Source organism: Mirounga leonina, unplaced genomic scaffold (genome assembly GCF_011800145.1).
Source record: "Mirounga leonina isolate KUSES-001 unplaced genomic scaffold, KU_Mleo_1.0 Mir_165, whole genome shotgun sequence".
Taxonomy (NCBI): domain Eukaryota; kingdom Metazoa; phylum Chordata; class Mammalia; order Carnivora; family Phocidae; genus Mirounga; species Mirounga leonina.
In genome coordinates this window covers 38,156,941-38,183,986 of record NW_023270415.1, presented here as the reverse complement: position 1 = coordinate 38,183,986, position 27,046 = coordinate 38,156,941, and the positions used below count along the sequence as shown (strand labels likewise).

Sequence of the window (27,046 nt, the reverse complement as noted above, 5' to 3'; positions counted from 1 at the left end):
ATGTGGAGCCCCAGCGGCAGCCTGCTCCAGGCACTACCCCGGCTCCTGCAGCACGCCGCCCTCCAGGGCCGAACCGAGCTGCCGGCCCGCTGGGCCCTGCCGCGGGCAGCGGGCGGGGACGACGCGGCCGATCGCCTCCCCCGCGGGGGCGGGGCGAGCGCGGCGGCGGCGGCGGCGGCTGCCTCGGGCGCCCTGCTCGGCGCCTATCTGGAGCGCCACGGTCCGCCAGCAGCCTCGGAGCTGCCGGCGCCGGGCGGGGCCTTGGCGGGCGGCCCCGGCGGCGGCAGCGGCGGCGGCGTGGTGGTCGGCGTGGCGGAGGTGAGAAACTGGCGCTGCTGCTGCCTCGGCAGCACCTGTTGGTGCCGGAGCCTCGTGCTGGTGTGCGTGCTGGCCGCGCTGTGCTTCGCTTCCCTGGCCCTGGTCCGCCGCTACCTGCAGCACCTCCTGCTCTGGGTGGAGAGCCTCGACTCGCTGCTGGGGGTCTTGCTGTTCGTCGTGGGCTTCATCGTGGTTTCGTTCCCCTGCGGCTGGGGCTACATCGTGCTCAACGTGGCCGCCGGTTACCTGTACGGCTTCGTGCTGGGCATGGGACTGATGGTGGTGGGCGTCCTCATCGGCACCTTCATCGCGCATGTGGTCTGCAAGCGGCTGCTCACTACCTGGGTGGCCGCCAGGATCCAGAGCAGCGAGAAGCTGAGCGCCGTTATTCGCGTCGTGGAGGGAGGAAGCGGCCTGAAAGTGGTGGCGCTGGCCAGACTGACCCCCATTCCTTTTGGGCTTCAGAATGCAGTGTTCTCGGTAAGTGGTGTCCCGCTGCCCCCCATCCCTTTCCAAGACTGTTTTCCAGCGGTCTTGTGACGGTCCTGGAGGGCGCTCCATCAGATAAATGCCAGCAGAGAAGTGCCATTGACAACAGGAGTTAGAATCACTTTGCGTCGCACGCTGGGAAATCTCATACAAATAAAACAAATCTAAGTCGGGGCCTCAGACCTGGTAGAGAAAGAACTCTTTTTTGGCATATGAGTATGGTTAAAAATGAAAAGTCCTTTTAACTTGGAGGGGAGATGAATGAAAATGTCAATTTTAAACATTTGTCATCTTATTTCTGTCGCAGCTTTGGCAACAGTCAGGGAGTGAAGGCTTCACGTTCCTAGCTTTCTCTCCTGCCTGCAAAATGCATCCAGGGTTTTGACTCAACTTTTTAAGGACACGAGGCTGAAGGAAGTGTTTGGGTAAACAGCGGAGGGAGTAGCTTCAGACTCCATATTATAGTCTCCTAAAACTTGTAATAGGCCTTTTCTTCATTAGATAATTTGCTTTAATACGATGCAAAGGGGGAAATCCTCCTGTTTATTTTTCTTTGGAGGAACTGCATTTTGAAATCACTCGGTAGGGGTAAAACAAAATAGGACAGATAACCTTTTGCCTAGTGAGCATATATTTTTCTTTATACACATCTTCTACACTCTTTTTTGCTTGTATTCATACGTTCTGCTTATCCTATTTAGTTTTCTCTAGCTCAGTGCAATTGACTGAGGAATAGAAATACTGCTAGTGAGGAGACCATCTTCCCGGAAGAAAGGAATCCTGTCTTTACAAACTTCCTAACTTTGGACCGCATCATTAACCCTATGTGTCCTTGCTTTCCTCTTTTCTAAAGTGAAGGGATTGAACTAGATTACTGAGTTCCCAAATTCAATGATTGTAAACTACAAAGAGTTCATATAGTGATTTCCCAGGAACTCAGCCCTTCAGCTTGACTTAAATAAAACTGTGGTATGGAAGTAAAGAGATACAGCATTCAAAACCATAGGGATAGATGTATTTTATATTATGTTAGTGATTCTGATACATTGTATTGTTTTAAAAATAAATTATTGTTAGTCCCTAGAAACTCATTTTGTTTTGAATTAAGAATAATTCTAACCACTGATTCCTAAAAGATAAATATTGGTATTTTTAGGAGTGTGGTATTGTTTTAAAGCCCAAATATCTCCTGATTCATTAGTTTGAATAATTTTTATCACCACGAATTGCTTTCAAAACAATATATAACTTTAACAAACTATGACCACCGGGTTAAACAATTTAAATAAACTAGCAGTTTATCTAAAAAAAAAAAAAAAAAATTCTACCCAACCTACCATTTTTGTGATGAAATTAAGATTTTTTTCTTCTTTTTAAACGACTTTTGCAAATCTCATGTTGATTCTAATCAACAGCAGCAACGACTAGAATGAGGCTCATGGAGGCATGGAAATAGATAAGGGTTTTTTGTAGAAAGTTTGGTGTTTATGGTGGTTTGATATGTTTTTTGAACTTAAATTTTTCCCTTTTACAACAGCCTATAGTATTAAGTATAACCATGAACTTTGACCCAGCCTTGGGTAAAATAGATCACGTGTTCTAAGACTTTGGAAGAGGGTTGGGACTAAGGGCCTGAATAGTTTCCTTCTGTTAGTTGGCTTTGTTCTCCAGTATAGCTTGTGTCTGAGCCTTTTCTTGTTCACCTGCTGTGTGCTTACTACCCTAAGCTCTTTCCAAATACTATTTCTCATCTTTAAGCCAGCCCTGCATAATGTATTTATGCATATAGTGTAGACTTGTTTTAACAGTTTGGAGCACAGGACTAGTGCCCTGGAGTCCTACTGTCTGCATAGAATCTGTTGACCTAGATCAAGTTGCTTATCTTCTCTGTAGTCAGTTCCTTATTTGCAAAATGGGGAAAGAAGTGGTACCTACTTTATAGGATTATTGAGACAATTAACATAAGACAAATACATTCAGTAGAGTCTGGCTTAACAAACACATGTTCTTTTTTGTCACCATTACTATTGTTTTTGTTTTTGTTTGTTTTTTTTTTTTATTTTTTTATTTATTTGCGAGAGAGAGAATGAGAGACAGAGAGCATGAGAGGGAGGAGGGTCAGAGGGAGAAGCAGACTCCCCGCCGAGCAGGGAGCCCGATGCGGGACTCGATCCCGGGACTCCAGGATCATGACCTGAGCCGAAGGCAGTCGCTTAACCAGCTGAGCCACCCAGGCGCCCACCATTACTATTGTTATTACCCAAGGTCACCTGGGTACTAAGTAATTGGTGAAGTAAAACTATGCACTATGGTTTTATGATAGGGTCTCAAACCATGGCTTCATTGTATATTTGTATATTTAGTAGCTACTGTAGTCCGGAGTATATAATGAGGATTCATTATATATTTGTTAATTAAAAATAAGACAGTTTTGGAGTGCCTGGGTGGCTCAGTCAGTTAAGTGTTCAATTCTTGGTTTTGGCTCAGGTCCTGATCTCAGGGTCCTGGGCTTGAGCCCCATGTCCTATTCCGCACTCAGCAGGGAGTCTGCTTGATTCTCTCTCCCTCACCCTCTTCCCCTCCTCTCTCTCTAAAATAAGTGAATAAAATCTTTAAAATAAAAGGACAGTTTTTTAAAATGCTTTTTAACATACTAAATACATGAATAAGAATTTATACTTTGTGCTTGGACATAATTTAAGGTAATTATGTAGTTGAAACCACACCTGACAAGAGGCAACTCTGAAGTTGGTGCTGTGGGGTCAAGAGCAAAGAAGGGGAAAAAAAGGAAAACGGTCTCTTAAAGAGAGATTATTAGCATAATTTTACCGAGGAAGAAACAGAGGCTTAGCCCTCCAGACACTTTTTTAGGGTCACTCACCTACCAAGTGGGGAGCTGAGGTTTGAAACCAGGATGGGCTGATGAGGTGTGTCATACTGTAATTTTTTACTCATAGCTATAAGCAGGGTGTGTTGTAGAGCCAGTGAACATAGTCGGTTACATTTTGTTTATTTTTTTTATTCTTAACTATCTGCTTATTAGCTCTTTCAACTAAAACAGTTTACTGAATTCACCCAGGGTATGTGGGTGAAAAGAAAGCTTAGTTTAGGCTGATTTTTGTTTTAGTCTCTCTCTTTCGTCTTCTAGAACTTCATTCTACCTCCAGCCTCTCTACCCTCATACCCCCTGACTGCCCACAGCTGCTCACTTTCTCCGCATATTTCTCTTTTTTTCTTCCCTTCCTGTCTTTTAAAAGATCCTCCCCCCCTTCTCTATTCCATTAAGAAAACTCATTTTCTTAATGCCCATGATTAAAGAAATTTATCTGAGCTTACCTTAAAAAGGAAGTGAGGTAGAGTGGTCATGAGAGTCATAGGCTTTGGAAGTAGTCCTTGATTAGCCCATGCTGAGTTATGAGGGTTAAATAAGCTAGTCTAGGGAAGGCTTTAAGTATTGCCTGGCACATAGTCAATTCTCAGTCATTGTTAGCAATTATTATTAGTGGTGCAGGTAGTGGTATTTACATTTTAGACGCAGGAGATGATTGTGAAGGTTAATATATAGAAGAAGAAAAGGGGCTCTCCTTTGCTTTGTGTCTATTATTAACCATATTTCTTTGCTTTTTCCATGTGTGCCAAAAAGGGATAAGCAAACTGATACTCTACGTTTTTGAAATAAGAAAAAAGTACATACACTTTATAGTCTCAATTATTAGATCATAAGAAATATAATTTCCCAAGTACATATTTAAATTTTTTCCTTTTTAAAAAAAAATGCGCCTTTTTTTTTTTTTAAAGATTTTATTTATTTATTTGACAGAGAGAGATAGCGAGAGCAGGAACACAAGCAGGGGGAATGGGAAAGGGAGAAGCAGGCTTCTTGCTGAGCAGGGAGCCCGATGTGGGACTCGATCCCAGGACCCTGGGATCATGACCTGAGCCGAAGGCAGACGCTCAATGACTGAGCCACCCAGGCGCCCAATGCACCTATTTTTTTGCTGGGAAATAGTTAAAGCTCCCCTCTCCCCCATTTTTAATGTAATCTTGTACCTGTAGTTATTACTGCCCTTGAAGACAGATTTATAGACTTATAGTTTGTTTGTGTTTCTAAGTATTGTTCTTTTTTTTTTTAAGATTATTTATTTATTCATTTGACAGAGACACAGCGAGAGAGGGAAAACAAGCAGGGGGAGTGGGAGAGGGAGAAGCAGACTTCCCGCAGAGCAGGGAGCCCGATGCGGGGCTCGATTCAGGACCCTGGGATCATGACCTGAGCCCAAGGCAGACACTTAACCGACTGAGCCACCCAGGTGCCCCTCTAAGTATTGTTCTCATCTGGACACATGTCTAGGATGGTCATTTCTTAGAGCTCTGGTCAGGACAGGTTAAATTATGCTGTAGTAAAAACCCCTAAATCTCAGTGAGTTAAAAAGTAGAGGTTTGCTTACTTGTTGACACAGCTTCAGGTTCAGCTTGACTTGGGGAAGGGTCAGGGAATCTTTGCTTTAGGTCACTTTTACCCTGGGATCCAGGCTGACAGAGCCACCATCTTTCACTTGGTTACTGTGACATGGTGAATTGCACACTGGTTTTTAAAGCTTTCATCTGGAAATCATCTCACTTTTTACTGGCCTGAACAAGTTACCTGGCCAGCGGTAACTTCAATAGAGTCATGCACGTACCAGGAAGGAGCTAGAACTGGGGTGTTTGCTAGCAGTCTTCGTGACTCTCACTTGATTACCTCCTCTCTCTCTCATCCCCCACAACTAATCATCGGCCAAATCCTATGGATTCTGCCTCCTGAACACGTCTGTTTGACCTGCTGCCATTACTTTGGTTCAGGCATCTCAGCCTCCCACCTGGTCTCCTTGCCTCTGAGCCAAGGATTTCCAGTTTTTTTCTCTCTCCAGAAAGATCTTTCTAAAATGCAAATCTGATCTTGTTACTCCCCTGCAGGAAACTCTCAAATGGGTTTTCTAGTCCCCTCTGGATAAATTCCAAACCCTCACAGCATACATACCTCTGTACCGTCTTGCCATTCCTCAATTACTAAATGCTCTTTGATGTGTTAACTTCTTTGATCCTCAGCATTCTAGGAGGTAGACATGATATTTCTGATTCAAACAGCAAATCTTGTCTGTAGCTTTGAAACTTCAGGTTTTCCTTTTTCCTTTCCTTTTCCTAGAAGAAACTTGTCTGTAAAGTTGGAAACCAAAAACATTCACAAGAATAACATCCCATCCTGTATTTAGCATTAGAGTAGTCTCATAAGGTCTGCTCTAAGATGCCCCTTTGGAGACATCTGGACTTTCTGTAGTTTAAAGTTACCTTCTGTGAAATGTCAATTTTAATCCAAAAAGTATTATGTGATGGTTGGTATGGGTAACAGAATCCATAATGGTACTTGCAGCTTCCAGAGGGGAGATCCTAAAAATCATTCTCTGTCTTTTTTTACTTTGGTCATGGAAAAACTTAAAAAGTCAAAGATCTGGTAGGTTCCTTTTCTTAAATAATTCCCCATGGGAAATTTTGTTTCTATCATCATTTAATCTTTGAGGCCTAAAATAAAAGCTTGAAGCATAGCATGAAAGATTCTCTTATTCATGTGTTATATAGCACTTTGCAGTTTGCAGAGCATATTGACATATATGATACCCTGTAATCATCACAGCAGGTCTTTGAGGAGCTATCCATGACTAAGAGGCAGAGTTCTATAGAGGACAGGTGTCACTTGAAATCAGACTTGGTCCTGACATTTACTGTGGCTTCTTGAGCTGGTTACAGTTACTCTTCGGAGCCATATTTTCTGTTGTAAAATGTGTTTAGTGATACCTGCTACATGATGTGGTAAGATATATAATTTGCTCATTATTTACCACTTCCTTCTCTCCATCCTCTGCATTCCAAAGGGAGAACATCAAAACTCAGAGATTTTTTTTTTTCTTTTGTAACTTAACAAATATTTGTATTACACTTACTAAGTGCCAGGCACTGTTCTTGCACACATCCTATCAACCCTAAGCTTCATCTTACCACTAAGGCAACTGAGGCACAAAGTGGCAAAGTAATTAGTAAATAGTAGAGTCATGAACTTACCCAGGGTTCTATTCTTGGTCCAAGAAGAGCTGAATTTCTCAGAGATTTCCTGGTTCCAGTTGCAGAGCACTTGCCCTGTGGTGCATTGAATACATGTTAAGGAGGACCTCCCATGCGTCAGGCTCTGGGCAAGATTCTGTATAGTTGAATTAGACATTATCCCAGGACTTCAGAGCAGGGGTCAACAAACTATGGTCCCTGGTTGGGTCCACCATCTGATTTTGTATGGCACACAAACCAAAAGTTTTGTTTTGTTTTTCATTTTTAAATGATTGGAAAAAATGTCAAAAGAAGAATAATATTTTGTGCACATGAGAGTTACATGAAATTCAAATTTCAGTGGCTGTAAATAGTGTTATTGGAGTACAGCCATCCTCATTCATGTTTATACTGGTTATAGCTCATTTTAAGCTAAACTGGCAGAGTTGCAGCAGAGACCCCAACGCCTGCAAAGCCTAAAGTATTTCTTGCCCGGCACTTTATAGAAAAAGTTTGCATTACAACTTCAGCAGTGACTCTAATAAAATAGCAATTAAGCCTGAACCCCTGCAACTGTAGGAAGAGGCCCCTAAGCTCTCCTGTGTATCTTACTTACCTTTGTATTTAACAAAATTGTCTTTTTGAAAACAAAAGCAATAAATATGTGGATACTGTGAGTAGAATGCAAACAAAATAGAAATGAGTAAATTTAAAAGTGCAAGACCTGACCCCATCACCCTGGCTCACTTCTCAGTGGAACCATTTTAAAGAATTATGTGTTAGCAGGGGTGCCTGCGTGGCTCAGTCGTTAAGCGTCTGCCTTCGGCTCAGGTCATGATCCCAGTTTCCTGGGATCGAGCCCCGCATCAGGCTCCCTGCTCTGCGGGAAGCCTGCTTCTCCCTCTCCCACTCCCCCTGCTTGTGTTCCCTCTCTCGCTGTGTCTCTCTCTGTCAAATAAATAAATAAAATCTTTAAAAAAAAAAAAAAAAGAATTATGTGTTAGCAAACTGTTAATTACTTTTGTTATTTTTATGAGCCCATAATAGGTTAAAAACAGCAACAGAAACATTTTCTGTTGGTTTTGGGAGGGGCAGGGAACTGTGAAACTGGTATAGTAACTAAATGACAGCAAAAGATTAAAGACGAACTTAAAGCAAATATAACTAATGAATTTTCCTCAGGTTTGCACTGAATAATCAAGAAAAAGAAAAGTTTTAGTAATTTAGTTCACAGTTGAACTGAAATTTATTTTACAATGAAAGTTTTTGACAGGCTAGTGATTGTAAGATCACAATTATGGTAAAGTCTTAGCCTCACGGACTCTTTGGGGACCTATAGTTCTGTCTCAGCTCCCGTGTGACTTTGGGGAAGTCATTTAATGACCTGGCCCCCAATCTTCTTATTTGTAAGGGGAGAGGTTAGAAAAAGTCTCATAGTTTGCTGTTAAGAAGGCAGATGTTCTGAGCAACAATTTAACGTCCCCCTTTATTTTAACAGTTTGGTGATAGTAAGTTTTATGAAAATGTTTTCTCATCCTAAATTCTTATTCTGTATTACAGATATAACCATAGATGCAGATATAGGTAATGGATCATGATACTTGTCACTGTACCAGGGTATCTAATGATCCTTTCTTCTCACTATTAAGGTCTACTGGGTACAGCTTGGATGGAATAGGAAGACAGAGATCAGTGTGTGTTTTGAAGGACCTTGGAGTCTATCTCTGAAGGATCAGATATGATGGCCAAGTTAACAAATGTGATGCCACCTCAACCCATACCCATAGGCCTCACAGTAACACTGAGTCCAACTGGCCATTACTTCTTTGAAACTGTTTACCCCTCTTTGTGCCCCTTCAGTTATCTCATTAGTTTCTGTGGTTTTTAAAGCCTCATCTGTGGGCTTAAAATTCACATTTCAGTATCTCTAGCCTATTGTATCTTAGTAATATATACAGTATGTCTTATTGTCCCTTATCTAGATTAAAAAAAAAGTCTTTAAAAGCAGATGGGTTTTATTAAAACTTATTTCAACAGTTTCAGCAGTGTTCATTGTAAAAATTGAAAAGTATAGTTAAGTACAAAGAAGAAAACAATCATTAACGTTTTAGTGTTTATTTTTGTAGTCTGCATTAATGAATGCTTGTGCTTTCCTTATATAACATTGTGAGTAAATGTTATTAATGATTCTTGTGACCTTTTACTGGATGTAATGAACATTTTGATTATTAAGAATGGTACAGAATGACTTAAAATGGACACAGTCAACTATGGTTTTCTCTCTTTGTGTCTTTATCCCTGCTGACAGCTGGGTCTTATGTATAGAAGGCATTTGATAAATTTTTGTTGGGTGAGTAAAAATAATAAGCCTATAGTTTTTCAACTCTACAAATAAGATCTTTTTAATTTATGTTCCAGAAAATATATGCAGTAAAGTGTGTGTATTTTTTTTTCTGGGGAAAAGGTTTAGTGTGTGTGTGTGTGTGTGTGTGTGAATCAGATTCTCAAATGGATCAGTGACCCCTAAAATATTAACCATTAAAAGCAGTTCCTAATTTAGGTGCATTGAACTAACAAAAAGGTCTGTATATATGAAGATGGCCTCTGCTTTGTAGGTAGACTTACTGACCTAACCGTCTTTGTCTGTAGAAGCCTGTACAAGCTGTTGGAGTGGGTGTCTCTGAGCCTCTGCCTTGTCTTTTCTTTCCAGTAGCAAGACTTTTCCGATTACTTTTACAGTTGCTGCTTAACCAGAGGGTCTCAACCTTGACATTAGGTTGACCTCAGAGATTACTGGAAATGCTTTTAGTATTCATTCAGTATTCACTTAATAAGTAACTGGTAGGTACCTAATCTGTGCCCACTGCTGTTCTAGATGCTAGAGTTATAGCCGTGAACAAGGCAAAGTTCATCCCAAATCCCTTAGAGTGCTTGCAGTCTAGTGGAGAAATAACATTCTAGGTACAGTATGGCATAAATTTTGCTGATAATTTCCATTTATAACACTATTTTCTTCTGGGGTGGGGGGAAGTGTTCTGTCTGAGCAACTGATTACAAGTGGACTTTGTGTCCTCACCTGTTTATAAACTGGCAATTATTATAGGTCTCCACATTTATAAACAATTTTGATGTTGATATCGTCAACATCCAATGAACATGTATTTAGCCCCTAGTATATAGTAGGCATGTGCTCAAGACCAGAGATACAATGAAGAACAAGACAGGTCCTTTCCTTTACAGAATTTCTAGTCTGGGGAAGAGGTGAAGGGCAAACAGATGGTGAAATTTTTAGTTAACTCTCCAGTGTGAAGGGGATGGGGACCGTCTAGTGTCCCGTCAGAGAATTTGAAAGCTGTTCCTAATGCAGACCAGGGAGCTCAGGGAAGGTTTGTTAGAGACGTCCATGACTGAGTAATGAAAGACAGTTTAGGACTTTTGCCCAAGTAAGAAGAGTGGGAGGAAGGATGTGAGTTTCCTTGCCAGAGGGAAGGAACATTGTGTAAAGGCCCAGAAGGAAAAGAGAGCAAGGAGTATTCTAAGAACAAAAGAATTTTGATGTGCCTAGAACATAATGTGACATGAAGCATGAGATAATCAGAGTCTGGGTCGTGAAGCACATTGCCTGTGGAAGTGAACCTGAACCATATTCTGATGGCTGTAGGAAAGAGTTAAAGCAGGATTAGGTCTAGATTTTTAAAAGATTTCTGCAGGATTTAGTATAGGAGGTGAGTGCGGGTGGGTCTCCTCTCTGTGTCCAGACTAGAGAGGAGAGATTGAATAGGAATAGAACAGACAGTAGGTAGGTTTTTTAGGTATTTAGAAAGTGGAATTGACAAGACAGATGAGTAGACGTGGGAATGAGGGAGGAATGAACTGTGTGACTGACTTCTGAGGTGTCTAGCTAAGGAAACTGAGATTGGGGACACGGGAAGAGGAATTTGGGGGAGGGAAGGGAAAGGAAGGGGGAGTGGGCAGTTAGTTAATGTTTTTTCTTATACTGGTTTTGAAATTTTTATATTTCTGGAAGTGAAAACTACAGTTGACCCTCAGAACAATGAGGGGTTGGGGTACCGACCCCCCACCTGCCCCTGCTCAGTCAAAAATCTACTCCTCAAAAACTTAACTACTGATAGCCTAGTGTTGACCAGAAGCCTTACTGATAGCGTAAGGAGTCGATTCACAGCTATTTTGTATGTTATTATATACAAATAACATATTACCTACTGTTTTCTTACAATAAAGTAAGCTAGAGAAAAGAAAATGACATTAAAATCATAAGAGAAATACATTTACAGGAGTGTACTGTCTTTACTAGAAGAAGTCCATGTATAAGTGGACCTGCATGGTTCAAACCCATGGTGTTCAAGGGTCAATTGCCATTTGCAACTGTTTCTAAAATATCGATAGTATTTTGAGGATATATATCTCCTCAAATATTTTGATAGTATTTTGAGGATATAGATATACACACACACACAAAATAAAACACACAGTTTATCAATAAATAGTAATTAGATGAAAAGATCAAACTGTACTCATTTTTATTTCCTTTGGCCATACCTTTCTTAAAAATTATTTTGGGGATTCGTGATTTTTTTTTCTATATAATATTATTAAATATGTTTTTAATTGGAATTTACCTGAATTGCAACTTTGTCAATAAAACAGCATCCTTATTGTATAAACCAAGAAAATTCAGGAAAGTATAATTTGCTGAAACTAATATTAGATTCACAGAACTGTGGATAAAATTTGAGTTCTTCTGAACACAGATAGATCCCCTTTATAGTCTTCATTAGATCTATGTCAAGATACTCTGTGTGAAAATTATGTAGTTTCTTAGTGGATTAAATTAAAGTCAGTAAAGCCATTGTATAAATAGCTGGAAACTGAGGAAGTGGAGGGTTTGCCTGGGGAGCTGTATTTTGTGTGTGCCTGAGAGGACAGCAGGCCCCAGGTTCCGGGAGCATCTGAGTGATCCTTCTGAAGGTAGAGGCTCTCTTACTGTCAGCCTCAAAGATAAGTCAACTCTTGCTCTTCAGTTAAGCATTTCTTATTTTTACCTTCTTCTCCCCCCCCCCCCCCTCAGATGGGCTCTTTGTTTTCAGGATCTATTTGGTATAAGGTCATGTTTTGCATTGACCCATACTGGCCCAGAGAAATGAACTCCATCTCCAAGGAAAGAACAGTACCTCTGGGAATAAGAATGTATATGCCTCTACAGTGCTTCTAGAATATTAAAAAGCATGGGAGGATGGCAGTCAACACTCACCGTCCCTGAAACTCTTACTCGAGTATTTATGATCACAAGACTGAGCAACAGGACAACAATGACGTCCTAGGTTGAGATTTCTAGTTCTTTGGAGTAGGAAAACCAGCTTGAGCCAAGATCCCAGGATGTTGTAGGCAGGAACTCCAATGAGAATATTCTAGGCTCACATTTAATGTCTTTCTGGCAAGTAGGACAAGCAGACAGATTTTTAAGAAGTTGGTGGGTGAGAACTTATTGGGGAGAGAAGCTTGGATAGGTCTTTGTGGGAACACGTATTCTAAATTTATTATGTTTTTCAAAGAATGGAGCTAGATGCAGATTCTGAATAGGATCTTAGCATATTAGAAGTGCTGTATTGGAATAATTTGGAACCTGTTTATCTTAATAAAGTTAGTAATAGCTGAAAAATGTGTGTGTATGTGATTGTGTTGCTGTACTGGGTAAATTATTTGACACTCCAGCGAAAGTGTTTAGCACAATGAGCCAAAATTAGCTTTTTACTTTCTTTTGATATACAGCTTTTCAGAAAGGACATATATATAAACAATAACACTTGCTTTTTCCCTAGGATGAGGTTTTGTCATAAAAAGGTTTGGTGATATTTGATTTCTGCCCTGGACAAAGGTCTTGTTAAAGAGTTGAGTTGTAGAGTTATTTCACATTTATGAGATCTGTTCTTAACATCGATCATTTGGATATTACTGATTTCACATCTGAATGTCAATTTTATGTTTTACTTGGAGAAACTTCATTACATTTAAAGACTATGGACTGAAGTTTTGCATTCTGACATTTCGGAACTGAAATATTTAAAGACAACTTTCAAAACCTGTCATGTATATTATTAACTGCAATATAATAATTTTTATGATTCATTTTTTGTCGTATGTACTCATTTTATACATTTGACTGTCTCTGTTGCTGTAAGTACCCGAAACTGACAGAGGAGCCTTTCTCCCTCTCATTCATCTCATTCCTTTACTAGACTCTCCACTGCTTTTCTACTGGGTACAGACTCATTTCCCTTTTCTGCCCAGGCCCCTAACAAGTATCACTCTAAGTACTTGTCCTGTATAGGATTCCCTTGCATGTGCTCTGTAAACAATCCAAACTCCACTGCCAACTTCACATATACATCCTGTACATTCTGTGCCACATTGTCCTTGTTCAGTCTCTTCTTGGAACACTTTAGCTTCCTCATCCCACCTCTCTCTGCTTGCCAAACCCATATTTAGCTTTAACAGTCCATTTCAAATGCCTTTTTTTCCCACGTGGTTGCCCTTTGGCCCCTATTCCTGCAGCTAATATTAATCCCTGGTTACTCTTTAATGCTCTACACACAGTCCTTCTCAAGAACCCTTTACTGTCTATTTTTGACGTTGATGTGTCTTTGTCAGTGTGTAAATCCTTTATGGTAGGAGTTGTATCTAATTTTCTCTTTCTTGCAGGCACCTACCAGAACATCTTGCATGGGCAGCCTGGAGTCAGTAATGTTTAGTTAAATTGTTAACCAGTCACTGTAGTATTCTTTCCAGACCAGCAGTGGTGAATCTCCAGTTAATCATCTGTGAATAGAGATGAATGTAGTTTTATTGAAAATATGACTTACATGATTATTAGATTAGATTGTAGTTAGAGTACGCTTTTAAAGTACCAGATCTTAACATTAGCAAAAAAAAAGTTTGGTAAAGTGGCCAGTAACTTTCTTACATACTAGTAAACCTAGATGTGGATATAGAAAAGTTGTTCTCAAAATTAACAGTGCTAGCAACAACAAAAACACAAATGCTTAAAGGTACATGAATAAATATATAACATAAATAAAACCATCAAACTTTAATAAGAGATGTAAAGATTTTGAGTAATTATAGAAACATTTCTGGATAAGAATATTGAATATTGTGGGGATTTCAGTTCTGTCCAGATTAATTTATAAATTTAATTTAGTCCCAATATAAAATGATCCTAAAACTTCTTTGTAAAATGAATAGGTATGAATAGTTATGGCAGTTTTATAAAGAAGAGTAATGAAAGGGTTTGCAGGATAGGGAATTCTTTGTCAGATATCAACTGATAGTCTTTGCAACAATTTGGTTTCAATACAAGATTTAAGATGTCAGTGGACAGTATTAGAGCCCCAAATAGACCCTTGATATATAATTACTTCATTTGTAACAAAGTAAACATCACAAATCATAGAAGTTATTGATTATTTAATAAGTAGTGCTAGGAAAATTGGCTACTGGGGAAGGGGAGAAATAAGGCTCATATCCTCACCTTTAATTAAATTCCAGAAGGAATAAGTGGTAAATGTTAAAAAGGAAAATAGAAAAGAAATATAGGTTAAAAAAAAAAAAAAGAATAAAAAGACCTAAAGCTAAAGAAAAAAGAAAAGGAAAATCAGAGGAAAAGATTGATAATGTTTGATTATGTAAAAATTTTGAAACATTTGTATGTCAAAACGTGAAAGATAAGGGACACTTTAGAGGACAATATTTGCCAAATGTAATAGACAAAGGTTGCCCTTACTATATAAAGAGCTCTTGTGAATAAATAAGAAAAAAATTTAACATTCCAATAAAAATGGGCAAATATGAACAAGGAAAGCCATAAAGAAATGCAAATAGGAAAATGTACATTTAAAACTACTATCAATATAAATTAAAATATATAGGACAAACAATCATGAAATATCATCTTTACTCCATCGGACTAGGAAAGATTAAAATTTAATACCTAAAGTTGGTAAGAGTATGGTGAAATAGACACACTCATGTATTATTTATTGATACATAAATCAGTGTGAACTTTTTGGAAAAACAGGCTTTACTATTGGATCCAATGATTCTGCTCCTAGTGATCTATCCTAAAATAATGGAGATACATATTGTATTAGTCATTTCTTCCTGTGTAACACTCCAAAACTGAGTGACTTAAAAATAAGCATTTATTATCTCACAGTTTCTGTGGGATGGGAATTTCTGTGCAGCATAGACTGGTGCCTCTGACTCAGGTTCTCTCACAACCCTGCAATCAAGTGGTGGCCAGACTATATAGTTAAGGCTTGACTGGGGAAGAATCTGCCTCCAGGCTCACTCATTTGGCCTCGGGTCTTTGCAAGCTGTAGGCTGAAGACATGAATTCCTTGCCACATGACCCTCTCCATAGAGCTACTTTCAACAACATGGCTTGCCTGCTGTAGGGAGAGATGGAGTTCTGTTCTTTTTGTAACCTGATATTGAAGGTAACATCTCCTCACTTCTGTTGGAGTCTGTTTGCTAGGAGTAGGCACCAGGTCCAAATCACATTCTAGGGGAAAAGATCACATAAGGACATGAATACCAGGGTATCAGTTTTGTTGGAATATTTAACCCCTACACAGGTTAATATACAATGGTTTTCATCAGTTTTTTTTTATTTATAATAGCAAAAATATAAATAAATAATCACATATACACAAAGAAACCCGTAAGCAATTTAAATATTCCACAGTGGAAGAATAGTTAAATTGAGCTACATCCACACATGGTAGTACAATTGCATAATAATAATAATGTCTACCTTTTTTGAGTATCAGTCATGTGCTGTTCATTTGCTACATATTGTACAAATATTTCTGATCCTAACAACAATCATGTAAGGTCGGTTGTTATTCTCATTTTACAGATGAAAAAACTGATGCTCAGAGACAAACTAGTTCATTGAATTCTCAGCGCTGGCATGCCATTATGGGGTTATCTGGCTTCAAAGCCCAGTAAGCACACTGCCACTGAAGTAATGCTTATGAAGATTATTTAATGACATGAGGAAGACTTAAGAAACTGTTTTTACAAAGTGATCTGTGTGTGCACATTTTATTTACATCGAAGAAAAAAGATAGTCACAAATGTTATCTTTCAATGGTAGAATCATAGAATATTAAAATTTTTCTTTACACTCTTATTTCATTCTAAATCTACATTGTGCATGTATTCGCTTCATAATCATTTTTAAAAATTGGAAAGCTTTGTAAAGTGTTTCAGTTCCCTCTACTCCCAAGGAAAAACCACTAAGAAGACTTGTACACACAGTTCTATGTAAAATTGAAATTTTACTTGATAATGAATCAATTCCTTTAATCTGCTCTTCTAGATTACTGATCTCTCCTTACCCAACTATCTGATGGCATCTTCGGTTGGACTGCTTCCTACCCAGCTTCTGAATTCTTACTTGGGTACCACCCTGCGGACAATGGAAGATGTCATTGCAGAACAGAGTGTTAGTGGATATTTTGTTTTTTGTTTACAGGTGAGTTTAAGGCCAAGGGTTGTCTTTTTTTTTTTTTTAATTGTCTTTTTCTATGGCATTACTGATTTAAACCTAACAGATTTCATTGAAAATAATTTAGGATAGGAGGATTTTAGGAATTTAGGAGGATTTTTTTCCTTTTTATATCTTGTTCTTTCGATTATACTTCATATTTTGACATTTACATTTTAATTGTGTGGATGTATGGAAGTTTATAAAACTGAATTGAACTTTTTTATAAAACTGAATTGATACTGAAAATTCTCTTAAAACAAACAAAAAAGGGAATGACAAAAATAAGGTTCTTTTTTGCAGTGATTTTCAAAATCATTATTTTGAGTTTTTATGAAGTGTTGTTAATACTATGTTTCTGAAGATAAATTTAGTGAGAATTGGTAGAGTTGGGTTTTTATCTTACTTTATCTTCTAATTATTAAACTCTCCAGTTGGTATTTTTAAGAGTATTATACTGGCAATGTAAAGTAATTTTTTCCAGTACAGTTTTATGTAGAACAAAATATTTTTTTTTAGAAGGTATTGCTTTATAAAAAGCACCTGAAGTATTCCATTACAAATTTAAGTAAGATTTGCATAATTGATTGCTGTTGCCATGCAAATTGTACTATAGTTTAGGGTACATACAATTACATATAAAAGGTTGATAAGAGAGAAAAATCCTGCTCTGTAGGCATATTTATTCAGTTCCTTTAAGTTGCAACAGGAAGAGTTAAAAAAATTCATTTCTTTGGTTGTGCTACATGTCCTTCCTGAGATTTACCAAGATATAAAATCACCATAATTTTTGATGATTTAGTAAGATGCTGATAATAACTGTTATTGAGATCTTTATATGCCATATATTTAAGCTCATTTAATCCCTACCAAAGGGCTAGGAGGTATGCACTTTTATTATCTCCAGCTAAAGGGCTAGGAGGTATGCACTTCTATTATCTCCAGCCAGTTGTATATACATCTCTTCCCAGCTCTTGTGTTCAGTGACATCAGCAATCTTTTTTTTTTTAAAGATTTTTATTTATTTATTTGAGAGAGAGAGAATGAGAGACAGAGAGCATGAGAGGGAGGAGGGTCAGAGGGAGAAGCAGACTCCCTGCCGAGCAGGGAGCCCGATGCGGGACTCGATCCCGGGACTCCAGGATCATGACCCGAGCCGAAGGCAGTCGCTTAACCAACTGAGCCACCCAGGCGCCCCAGCAATCTTGAAACTGATCGTTGCAGGAGTGTTTATACCATGGAAAATGGCAGGTGCTCCAAATCAAGATTCTTACCTCTGATCTCCAAGAGCCAGTTTATCAGCACGCCAGTGGATGGTAATTTGTCTAAAGTCACAGCTGCAAGGGGTAGAACCATGATATGAACCAGGGCAGTTGGCTCTGTGAACTATGCTCATAACTAGGACCATAGTTTACTGAGCATGTAACACTGAGATAGCCAACATCTTATTGATCCCTCAACTTGTTAGTTTTAATTAATTTGTTATTAAATATATGATACCATATTAGAAATGTAGTTGTTAGCATTATTCTCAATTTTTAAGGTACTATGTTGTATTAAAAATACTATGATAAATAAAGCCAGAGTTGATTTTTGCTGTGCTTATGTAGTACAAGTTCAGTAAACAGAGTAAGCCCAGGAATATTTATATTGAACTATAATTAAGGCTTATCAATTAAATGGCTTGCTTTAAGAAAAATTTTGTAATATTTTTGACATTCAGGGAATGTTTTTTTTTTACTTTTTTTCTACAAAGTTATATATATACACACACATTTTATATATATATATATATATATTTTTTTTTAAAGAACCTGAATCTAGGTTTAGAGTTTTTATTAAAGTTGGTTTATTTTTATTAATGTAGTATGTTAATCACATTAAACTTTTTATGCATTATATGTTTATAATTACCTTAAGGTACTTTAAGATTCTAACATACACTGCATTCTCAGATTTTTTTAGCATAAATTTAAGTATATTTTATGTTTTTCTAGTTTCCTGAAAATGAATAATCCGTTTGAAATATCTTTCTCCCCCTTTATATTATGTTTGAGCAATTAGAATTTGCCATTATTAGTAGGTCTCATAAGATTTTCACTATTTTTGATACTTTATATTTCTGTGCATCTTAGTAAATCATTCAACTATAATTGGTAGAGTTATAATAGAACAGAATAGTCCATGTATTTGTCAGTAGTGCTTCTAAAAATATAGAGTCTTCTTTTTATCCAGTAATTTCTTACCCCTTTGTTTGAGCTGACAAATTTAGGCTTAGCATACAAGACGGGGGGAAAAAAGGGCAAATAGTTCTTAACCCAGACATTTATGAAAACAACAATAACCACCACAACAAAAAAAATAAAGGCATATTTACGCCTCAGTTTTATTTATTGATGTTACTTATAGCTTAGTATATTTCAGAAAGGATTTAATTTAGCTTATAAAAGATATACAGGAGAATTGTTTAAAACAAGAGGGAAAAGAAATCATCTTGAAAGGGGAAGTACATAGGAAAAAAGGATGAAGCTTAGATGAAAGTTAGTAGAGTAAGTGTATTCATGAGGTTTCTCATAATTTGCTAGAAATAAGTCACAGATTTGCCTCTGAGCTTTATAGCCACCTAAATAGAGTCCAGTGTATGTAAAATTAAAGCAATACAAGATAGATGTTCAGAGGAAGGCACAACTATTTCTTGTACAAAAATCCAACTTAGATTCTGTGGACTCGCAATTCAGTTACTCTTTTCCACGCCCTATGTTTTTCTGTATACCCACCAGCCAAAACCCTGGATGAGTCCCATGTTTTGATATGCTTTGCACCTGTTGTTTTTGGGAAATCATACAGCCAGATTGGTAATATTTAATTCTTAATTGCAAACCTTCTGCTGGTTTCTCAACATTGCCCCATAGCCCAACTGTTTCCTTTGTCTTCGCACTCCCCCATTTCCTCAATGACTATTGCAAACCTATCTCAACTCCTCACAGTTTTGATTCCTATCCCCACTTTCCTCTTCAGTCTCAACAGATTACCTCTTTTGCTTAACAGAAAAATCAGAAGCCTTCAAATGAGAAACCCCTCAATTTCCATCTAAGAAATCCACTAATGCTCTTGTGTTCTGCTCATGCTCTCAGCTTGCTCTCCATTGTGACAGTGGAAGAGATGCCTTTCTGTAGAAGGCTTGTCCTTTTACTGTTTCATTCTTTCATTTTAATGGGGAAACTTTCTAAAACAGGTTTTTGGTTTTGGGGTTTTTTTATTTTACATTTTCACTAAGGTGGTGTGTTGGGAAAAGAATTAGTACATATTGCCAGGTCCTGGGTCTAGAAGGGCACCTGGGGAAAATCCCATGTAAAGAAATAGCCAGTTTACTCTCACTGGGAACCTGAAAAAGGTTTTCTGCTAGATCTAAGCCTACTTTCTATGGCTGTCATTGTTAACTTTGTTGAAATCAGATGCATTTTCCAGTTTTCATCTGGCTTGATCTCTTAGTAACCTAGCATTCTGTTAACCATGCTTTTTAAAACACTTTCTTCCCTTAGCTATTTTGATTGTTTTTTCCACTTGCCTGGTTCATTAATCAGTGTGTCTTCCTCTTTTCACCCGAAAATTGGTGTTCCTCATGATTCTAGCCTAAGCTTTCTGTTCTTACTCTGAAAACCTTCCTTGCTAGCAAATCCTGTTAATGTGGTGGCTGCTATTCTGTTTCTTTGTGTAAGGACTCCCTCATACACATCTTGAGCCCAGCCTTCTCGCCATAGCTTTGGACCTGTTCCCTGCACTGCTTTGGATCTCTGTTAGGCACCTCAAATTCAACATGGCTGAGGCAGAGTTTAGCACCTCATCCACACCCTTTCCAAGTTAGTTCTAAGGTGCTTTCTGTGTCTTCACATGGTGTCATCATAACGCTGATAAGTATCAGACTTAGGGTTTTCACTAAGTAGATCTTGTTTTTTTGTTGTTTTTTTTTTTAAAGAGAGCTCACATGTTAGAGAACGAACACAAGATTTGAAGGCTCACCTTTAAAATACCTAATTTACTCAGAATTCTATGGAGTAATGAATACCCACTTACTAGTGCCCCCCTTGCACATGTTCCAAATTCCCCTCTCTAACCCACCCCCAGCATGTCTGCCTCTGCCCTTCCCCCACTACCCTCAATGTTTGTATTCAGAATACTTTTCCCACAAAACTGCTAAAATTATGGGTAGGCTTAATTGAACCAGTGTTATATTTTAGGGTCACTATGGATATAGCAGCCTTTGAAACTTACTGGGACATTAAACATCACCTGTTCTAACCTTGTTGCACTGAGAATATTTGCTCCAAACTCTGAAAAACTGATCTACAAATGAAGTTTGGAATAAATACCATTTAGAAGATGTGTACTGCCTAGATATTCTGATGAACTATATATAGAATGTTAAAGCACATTAACACATAAAGAGGGACCACAGCTTCCTATCGGACAGAGGCAGAAGCCCACATAGTGATGTGAAGTCACATCACTAGTTGAGTGGCTAAACCAAGACTAGCACCTGACATTTCATGTCAGTGCTTTTTCTCATATCCCTCTGATGGGCATTTTTTTCTCGATCACCATGTTTTCCTTTGTTTTTGTTTTTCCCTAAGCACAGACAATTTGTTCATGGTCTCTTGTTAATTTCTTTTGAAGTTTATTGGCATTTCATTTCTTAAAAGTGGTTCTTAATATTTTGAATTTTGGCTGCACCAAGTAGTTCATTTGCAAATGGTGGTGCTTCTCTGTGAGTGGACTTAGGAATACCTGTGGACATTTATAGTTGTGCAAAGATACGATATTACATTAATTACATTAATAAGATTTAGTTAGCAGACCTCTGTTGTAGACTTTTTTTTTTATTCCTTGAAGGAAGCTTTTTGGTACAAGAGACAAGTTTGACTTGTATCAAGGAAACATCATTTATATGGACTAAAAGGGATGTCTGCTTGCCTTGTGTTAACCTGATATCCTACATTGGTGACTTAAAGATTTAAGCCCTCTAATCTCAATAGATGCCCCAAGGAGAGAATGAGTGGCAGCTGTGTATAACCTATTTAAAATTGTTACCTGACCATATTTGAGAAGCATCCTGTTTGAAACATTTCTAAGCCACATATTTATTGGGTTTATTTCTCCCTTTTTTTCCCCTGTGTAAAATATTGTTAACTGTAGTGTTTTATTTTTATTCACAGATTATTATAAGTATAGGCCTCATGTTTTATGTAGTTCATCGAGCTCAAGTGGAATTGAATGCCGCTATTGTAGCTTGTGAAATGGAACTGAAAACCTCTCTGGTTAAAGGCAGTCAACCAAATACCAGTGGCTCTTCATTCTACAACAAGAGGACCCTAACATTTTCTGGAGGTGGAATCAATATTGTGTGACTCTAATGAAATGTGTGATTGTCAAGAGCTAGTGTGCTGTCCAAGGTCTAGTGGTCACCTTACCAGCGGGCAGAGACAAGTTCTAATTGTATTATGGCACAAACAAAACTGACTAGTTTTTAAATTGCACAATTTTTTTAAAGGAAGAATCATTTTCTGGATATGTAATTGTAAATGTAGATGCAAATTTGGGCTGCACCTCTTTATCATTTATTACGCCCACAGTGGCCCATAGGTCTGCACTTTAGTGTTTTTTAATTGTTTTCTTTCTGGGTACTTAAGAACGGAGAAATAACCCAAATATTTTTCTGCTTAGTGTCTTTATTTATAAAGTCCATGAATAGTTGTAAGCATCTTCCCTACTTATAATGATGAGTAAAAGTAAGTAATTTTAAATGTATGATATTATTTAGATGTTCTGTGTCCTTTTCAGAAAAGATAGTTTTTTGGTTTTGTTTTTTGTTTTAAGTGGGACCACTTTGCTTCCCTTTTCCTTACTAGTTAGAAAATAGACATTAACTTTTGGTTGAATGTATTTTTGCAAGCATCATTGCAGGGCCATTTACACCTTTTCACACAAGCTTAAATCCTACATTGTGGGACTGAAGTGCTCTTAAGATACCTTTTTATTTTCACTGTGGAATATGCAAAGCAAAAGGGAAATTATTTAATGGGCGGTGGCTCAAATTAGAACCCATGTTCTAATTCCATTACATTGGCTTTACTTTCGTTAGATCTTTCATCAAAGGGCTGTCCCGTTGCAGTCTTACTAAAAAGTTTTAGTAAAATAAACTTCCTTTTCTTTTTATATTCATCATTAGGCTTTGAGATAAAGATCTATTCCTTTAAAATGATGGACTTAACCATCATGGACGATGTCACTCAGGTGGCCTTGTTTCATCAAATAGCCTTTAAAAAAAAAACCAAGCTTTAAAATCATGTTTATAAGTCCACTGAATTGCATATATATGTCCCCATAGTCTTCAGCTTTAAAACTATAAATATAATGTTAACTTAATGCCCGAATTTGTATTATTTGCCCTACTATAAAGTAGGTTTATTTTGTTTGTTTTTTGGTACTTGTTTTTCTCTGATAAGACTCAGGAATTCTGAAATGTGAAATTAAGTCTCAATTCTTTCTCTTGTAGTATGAATTGAGTGTATTTATTAATAGCACTTAGGGATATAGCATACAAAAATTTGGCATATGAATCATACGACGTATGTATTACCCATCTATCACCTTATGTTTTTAAAATGGTTTAATTGTGAACTTGATGACTAGTTTTTTTACAACCCAGATTATAAATATGAATGCAAATTTTCTGGTTGGTATCTCTTTTTTGGCTATGACTATTTCACCTTATCAGAGACCTCCCATTTGCCTTTTCATTAGGGTAAAACCTTTGCCCTGATTTACTAAAGTGCAAAAGAATTCTTTGGGAGCACATTTTTCTAGTCTGATGCTATAGACACATTGCATTTGATTTTAATTCATAAGTTTTTTTCCCCTATTGCAGTTATAATTGATTTCCTTTTCTTCATCATGTTTAAGTTTTCTCACCTTTGGGTAACAGAGAAGTTCATTTATTGATTTCCATACCAAGACCTCAGTGCAAATGATCCAAGAGGCACCTGGGTCTACAGTACTTAATTGGCCTCCAAATCCTTCTTTCTTTCACTGGTAGAAAAAAATATATAGTCCTAGAATATTCGTATTCTTTTTTTTAATCCTAATTACTTGTTTTTATTTTTTTAAATAATTTTAGTTTAATAATCCCGATGAACAATATGCTTGATTTATTCTTTTCTGTCTAACTTGACAATATTTTTCTTGTGCTTCGTGTTTGTTGGTAAGTTTTTGTTAAAGGAATCATTTAAGATCACTACTCTCAGACTTATGTTACACTTCATGTATTTTGAAGTGCATTTATTTACTTAGCATTTTGTAACTTGAATAATTTCACCAAATGAATACCTTTTAGTAGTTTGTAATGAGTTCTTCCAGTTGTTGCATTCTGCTTCATACTTAAAATAAGTATGTAAAGGTAGAAGAGAAATAATTTTTCTGTATTCTGCCAATCATAATTTTATATAATAAAATCATCCATTTTTTACTTAAAATAGTATGGATTTACTATTTCCAAAATACTAATCTAAAGCTGCAATTTTCCTTTGCTGCTTTATTTTTGGCCTCCCAAGTAAACAACAATCCATTATATTTATGCTGTTTGATAGCTGAATTTGGTTACTGGGTTTTAGATGTGCTCTCTATAAATTGTATGAAGCATTGCCATGCCTTATTCACTCCATCTTTAACCCTGCATCCCAGATTTATGGCAGCAACAAATTTAACAGGATCCTTGTACGTTGCCCAAATGATGCCTCCAGTTCTAGAGTGTGTATTTGTAAAAGAAAATGTTTTGATTTTTCAAACTGCAGTATAAAGTTGCTTTATGAACATTTTAAAAAGTATACAACATACCTAATTTCTCAGTCTGATTGAAAGATATGTTCTATTTTTAATTCTTTGGGCCTTTCCCTTAGTTTTCCATAGTTTTTTGGTTTATTGTTAGTGATTTGTTTACTCTTCGCCAAATTTTGTCATGTAAATTATCTTTAAACAGCACATCTTTTTAAAAACGTGTACATAATAATTTACTAAGTGCTTTCATGTCCATTTTCATTTGATCATCTGATTTGTGAAATAACTTGAAATCTGTACTCTTTGGTTTATGAAGATAATAGAACCAAATCTCTGTCATTAGAACGTGTGTTTTGAGTTTGTGTTCAAAAGTGTGTGGATTTGTTCAGAGCCAGCTATACTCTTGTTTAATGTACTTTGTAACTAACTGCAAACCTAAGATGACTTTCCTTTGATAGGGTCAAACATATGACTATAAACCATTTCCCTCCTTGAGAGGCTAAGTTCAGTAGTTACTCTTACTTACATCCTTGCTGTAACTGAGCTCAGTGCCCTAGCCACCGGCATGTCCCAGCCTTTCTGTGTGTGTTAACGTGCAATGCTGATTTGGACTGTTCTTGGGGAAGGTGCTATGGCTTACTTATGTCAGTATTTGTGGGACTAGCTTTAGAATGCTTGAGAAAGAGGCTAGGTATGTGCCAAGGTAATCCAGGTCAATCCTTAGATGCATGGTAAATCCATGCTATTCAAAATCAAGTGGCGTTCACAGAGAAAAAAAAGGTCAGGAACAGTGATACTGACTGAGGTTGATGACTTCAGTGATGGAATTTGTTTCCGAGGCCACTCACTTATCAGAACAATGGTCAAAATTACACTCTCTGGTGTTTAGATTGGACGTTGCTGATTTCTGTTATAATAAGCTGGTTAGGATATCATTTTTTTAAAGGTCATCTCTTTAAGTTTAAAAGCCTTTAAAGAAGGGAGGAATCACCTGTTCCACAGGATATTTGAAACTCAGGAGTTCTAATAACTTTGCATATTGAACATGAACTATTTATTTCACAACTAAATTATAACTTGGTACTTTGGAATTGCTAAGTGATTGCTGCAAACTATTTTCTACAGTAGCTGAAGATTTAAAATAGATAATTTGAAGGGTGAATCAGTAAAATCTCATGATAATTGATATCCCAGATCACTTGTGTGCCTGAGAAAATAAAAGGTGATATTTTATTTTCCTTCTTTCTTCTCTTTCTTTCCCTCTATAATTTGATGGATATAGAGACATGTGATATGGGAGGGAGCAATTTATGAGGAAGGGAGGACATGCTAAGATGGAATGGTGGTGACTGACCCTAGAAGAGGGTGGTTATGGTTACGGTTATAGCAGAGGCCTTCTGGAGAAATGATTCTGATGTCTAATGTTGCCACTTGCTCTTTTTTTTTTTTTTTTCTAATACCCCTAAATCACGAAATGCCACCTGCCTGTCAAAAAATCTTTAGTCAGGGCGCCTGGGTGGCTCAGTTGGTTAAGCGACTGCCTTCGGCTCAGGTCGTGATCCTGGAGTCCCGGGATCGAGTCCCGCATTGGGCTCCCTGCTCAGCGGGGAGTCTGCTTCTCCCTCTGACCCTCCTCCCTCTCATGCTCTCTGTCTTTCATTCTCTCTCTCTCAAATAAATAAATAAAATCTTAAAAAAAAAAAAAAATCTTTAGTCATTTGTCCCAGGCTGCAGTAATGTTTACGATGCCTTCATAATGTTGAAAGACTTTAACCAAAATGATTTCCTATGGATCTCTACCCTCCTTCCATGACTGTTACCTTGAGGGCATACTCTGCTGTCATAACACTTTCATCTCCGCACCTAAAATAATACTTGTCCTTGTTTGTTTGTAGCAGTTACCGCACTGTTACGTATATCTTTTTTGGCCATTTTTGGTCAAAATTGGTTGCTAGAACATAAACTAGGCCAAAGGGGGGATGCCCCATGTTACAGACTGCTTTCAACTGGAGAGGTACAGTGGAGCACTGACTGGATAAGTGTGTCTGGCAGTGCGACTGCTCATTACCCAAGATTGCACAGTACTCTCTGCCATGCCTCTTTGGTTGATGGTGCCTGTCAGCACTCATTGTGGGGAAAACGTAGTAGTAGTATACTGTATTGGGAGGTCAGTATTGAACATTTTTAGGGATAGCATTAAATGCACAGTGGTATTAAAATAGTATATGTGTATATGGTAAACTTAATCATTTTGCCATGTTTCAACAAAGTTGATTATCTAAACAGTAATTACTAACTGATACTACTGTCTTAAAAATGACTAATACTCTGTAGGGCAATCTGCTGGGTGAAAGGCTTAAAAATCACAAAACATGCAGAGAAATGGAAGAGAAGAGAATGAGTAGAATATGCATTGAACCAAAAAAGAATAATTTGAAAATTACAAAATTTTTACAGTAGATATACAATTAGAGTGGTATGGGTTTGTTTTTTTTTAAGATTTTCTTTATTCACTATAGAGATAGATGGAGCTATATATAGAGAGAGAGAGCACATGAGCGGGGGGAGGAGCAGAGGAAGAGGGACGAGCAGATTCCAAGCTGAGCACAGAGCCCCACGCCAGGCTTGATCCCAGGACCCTAAGATCATGACCTTAGCCGAAACCAAGAGTTGGACGCTTAACTGCACCACCTAGGCGCCCCATCCCTGGTATGTTTTAATGTAAGTGTGTTTATCCTAGGATGCATAAAATTTATGACTACC

At 37.7% G+C, this 27,046-nt stretch overlaps 1 protein-coding gene across 1 annotated transcript; it reads left to right on the top strand.

Annotated features, from left to right (window-relative positions):
• On the top strand, positions 1-25,516 carry TMEM64 (transmembrane protein 64). The gene is made up of 3 exons (XM_035011498.1): positions 1-798; positions 16,286-16,441; positions 21,667-25,516. Exons 1-3 carry the CDS (start codon positions 1-3, stop codon positions 21,856-21,858), a joined length of 1,146 nt encoding a protein of 381 aa, XP_034867389.1. The 3' UTR covers positions 21,859-25,516.
• Positions 25,517-27,046: the final 1,530 nt, after the last annotated feature.

Coding starts and splice junctions, on each gene's coding strand:
- TMEM64 (XM_035011498.1), top strand. CDS start 1: ATGTGGAGCCCCAGCGGCAGCCTGCTCCAGGCACTACCCCGGCTCCTG. Junction 799..16,285: donor TTCAGAATGCAGTGTTCTCG/GTAAGTGGTGTC, acceptor CTGCTCTTCTAG/ATTACTGATCTCTCCTTACC. Junction 16,442..21,666: donor ATTTTGTTTTTTGTTTACAG/GTGAGTTTAAGG, acceptor TTTTATTCACAG/ATTATTATAAGTATAGGCCT.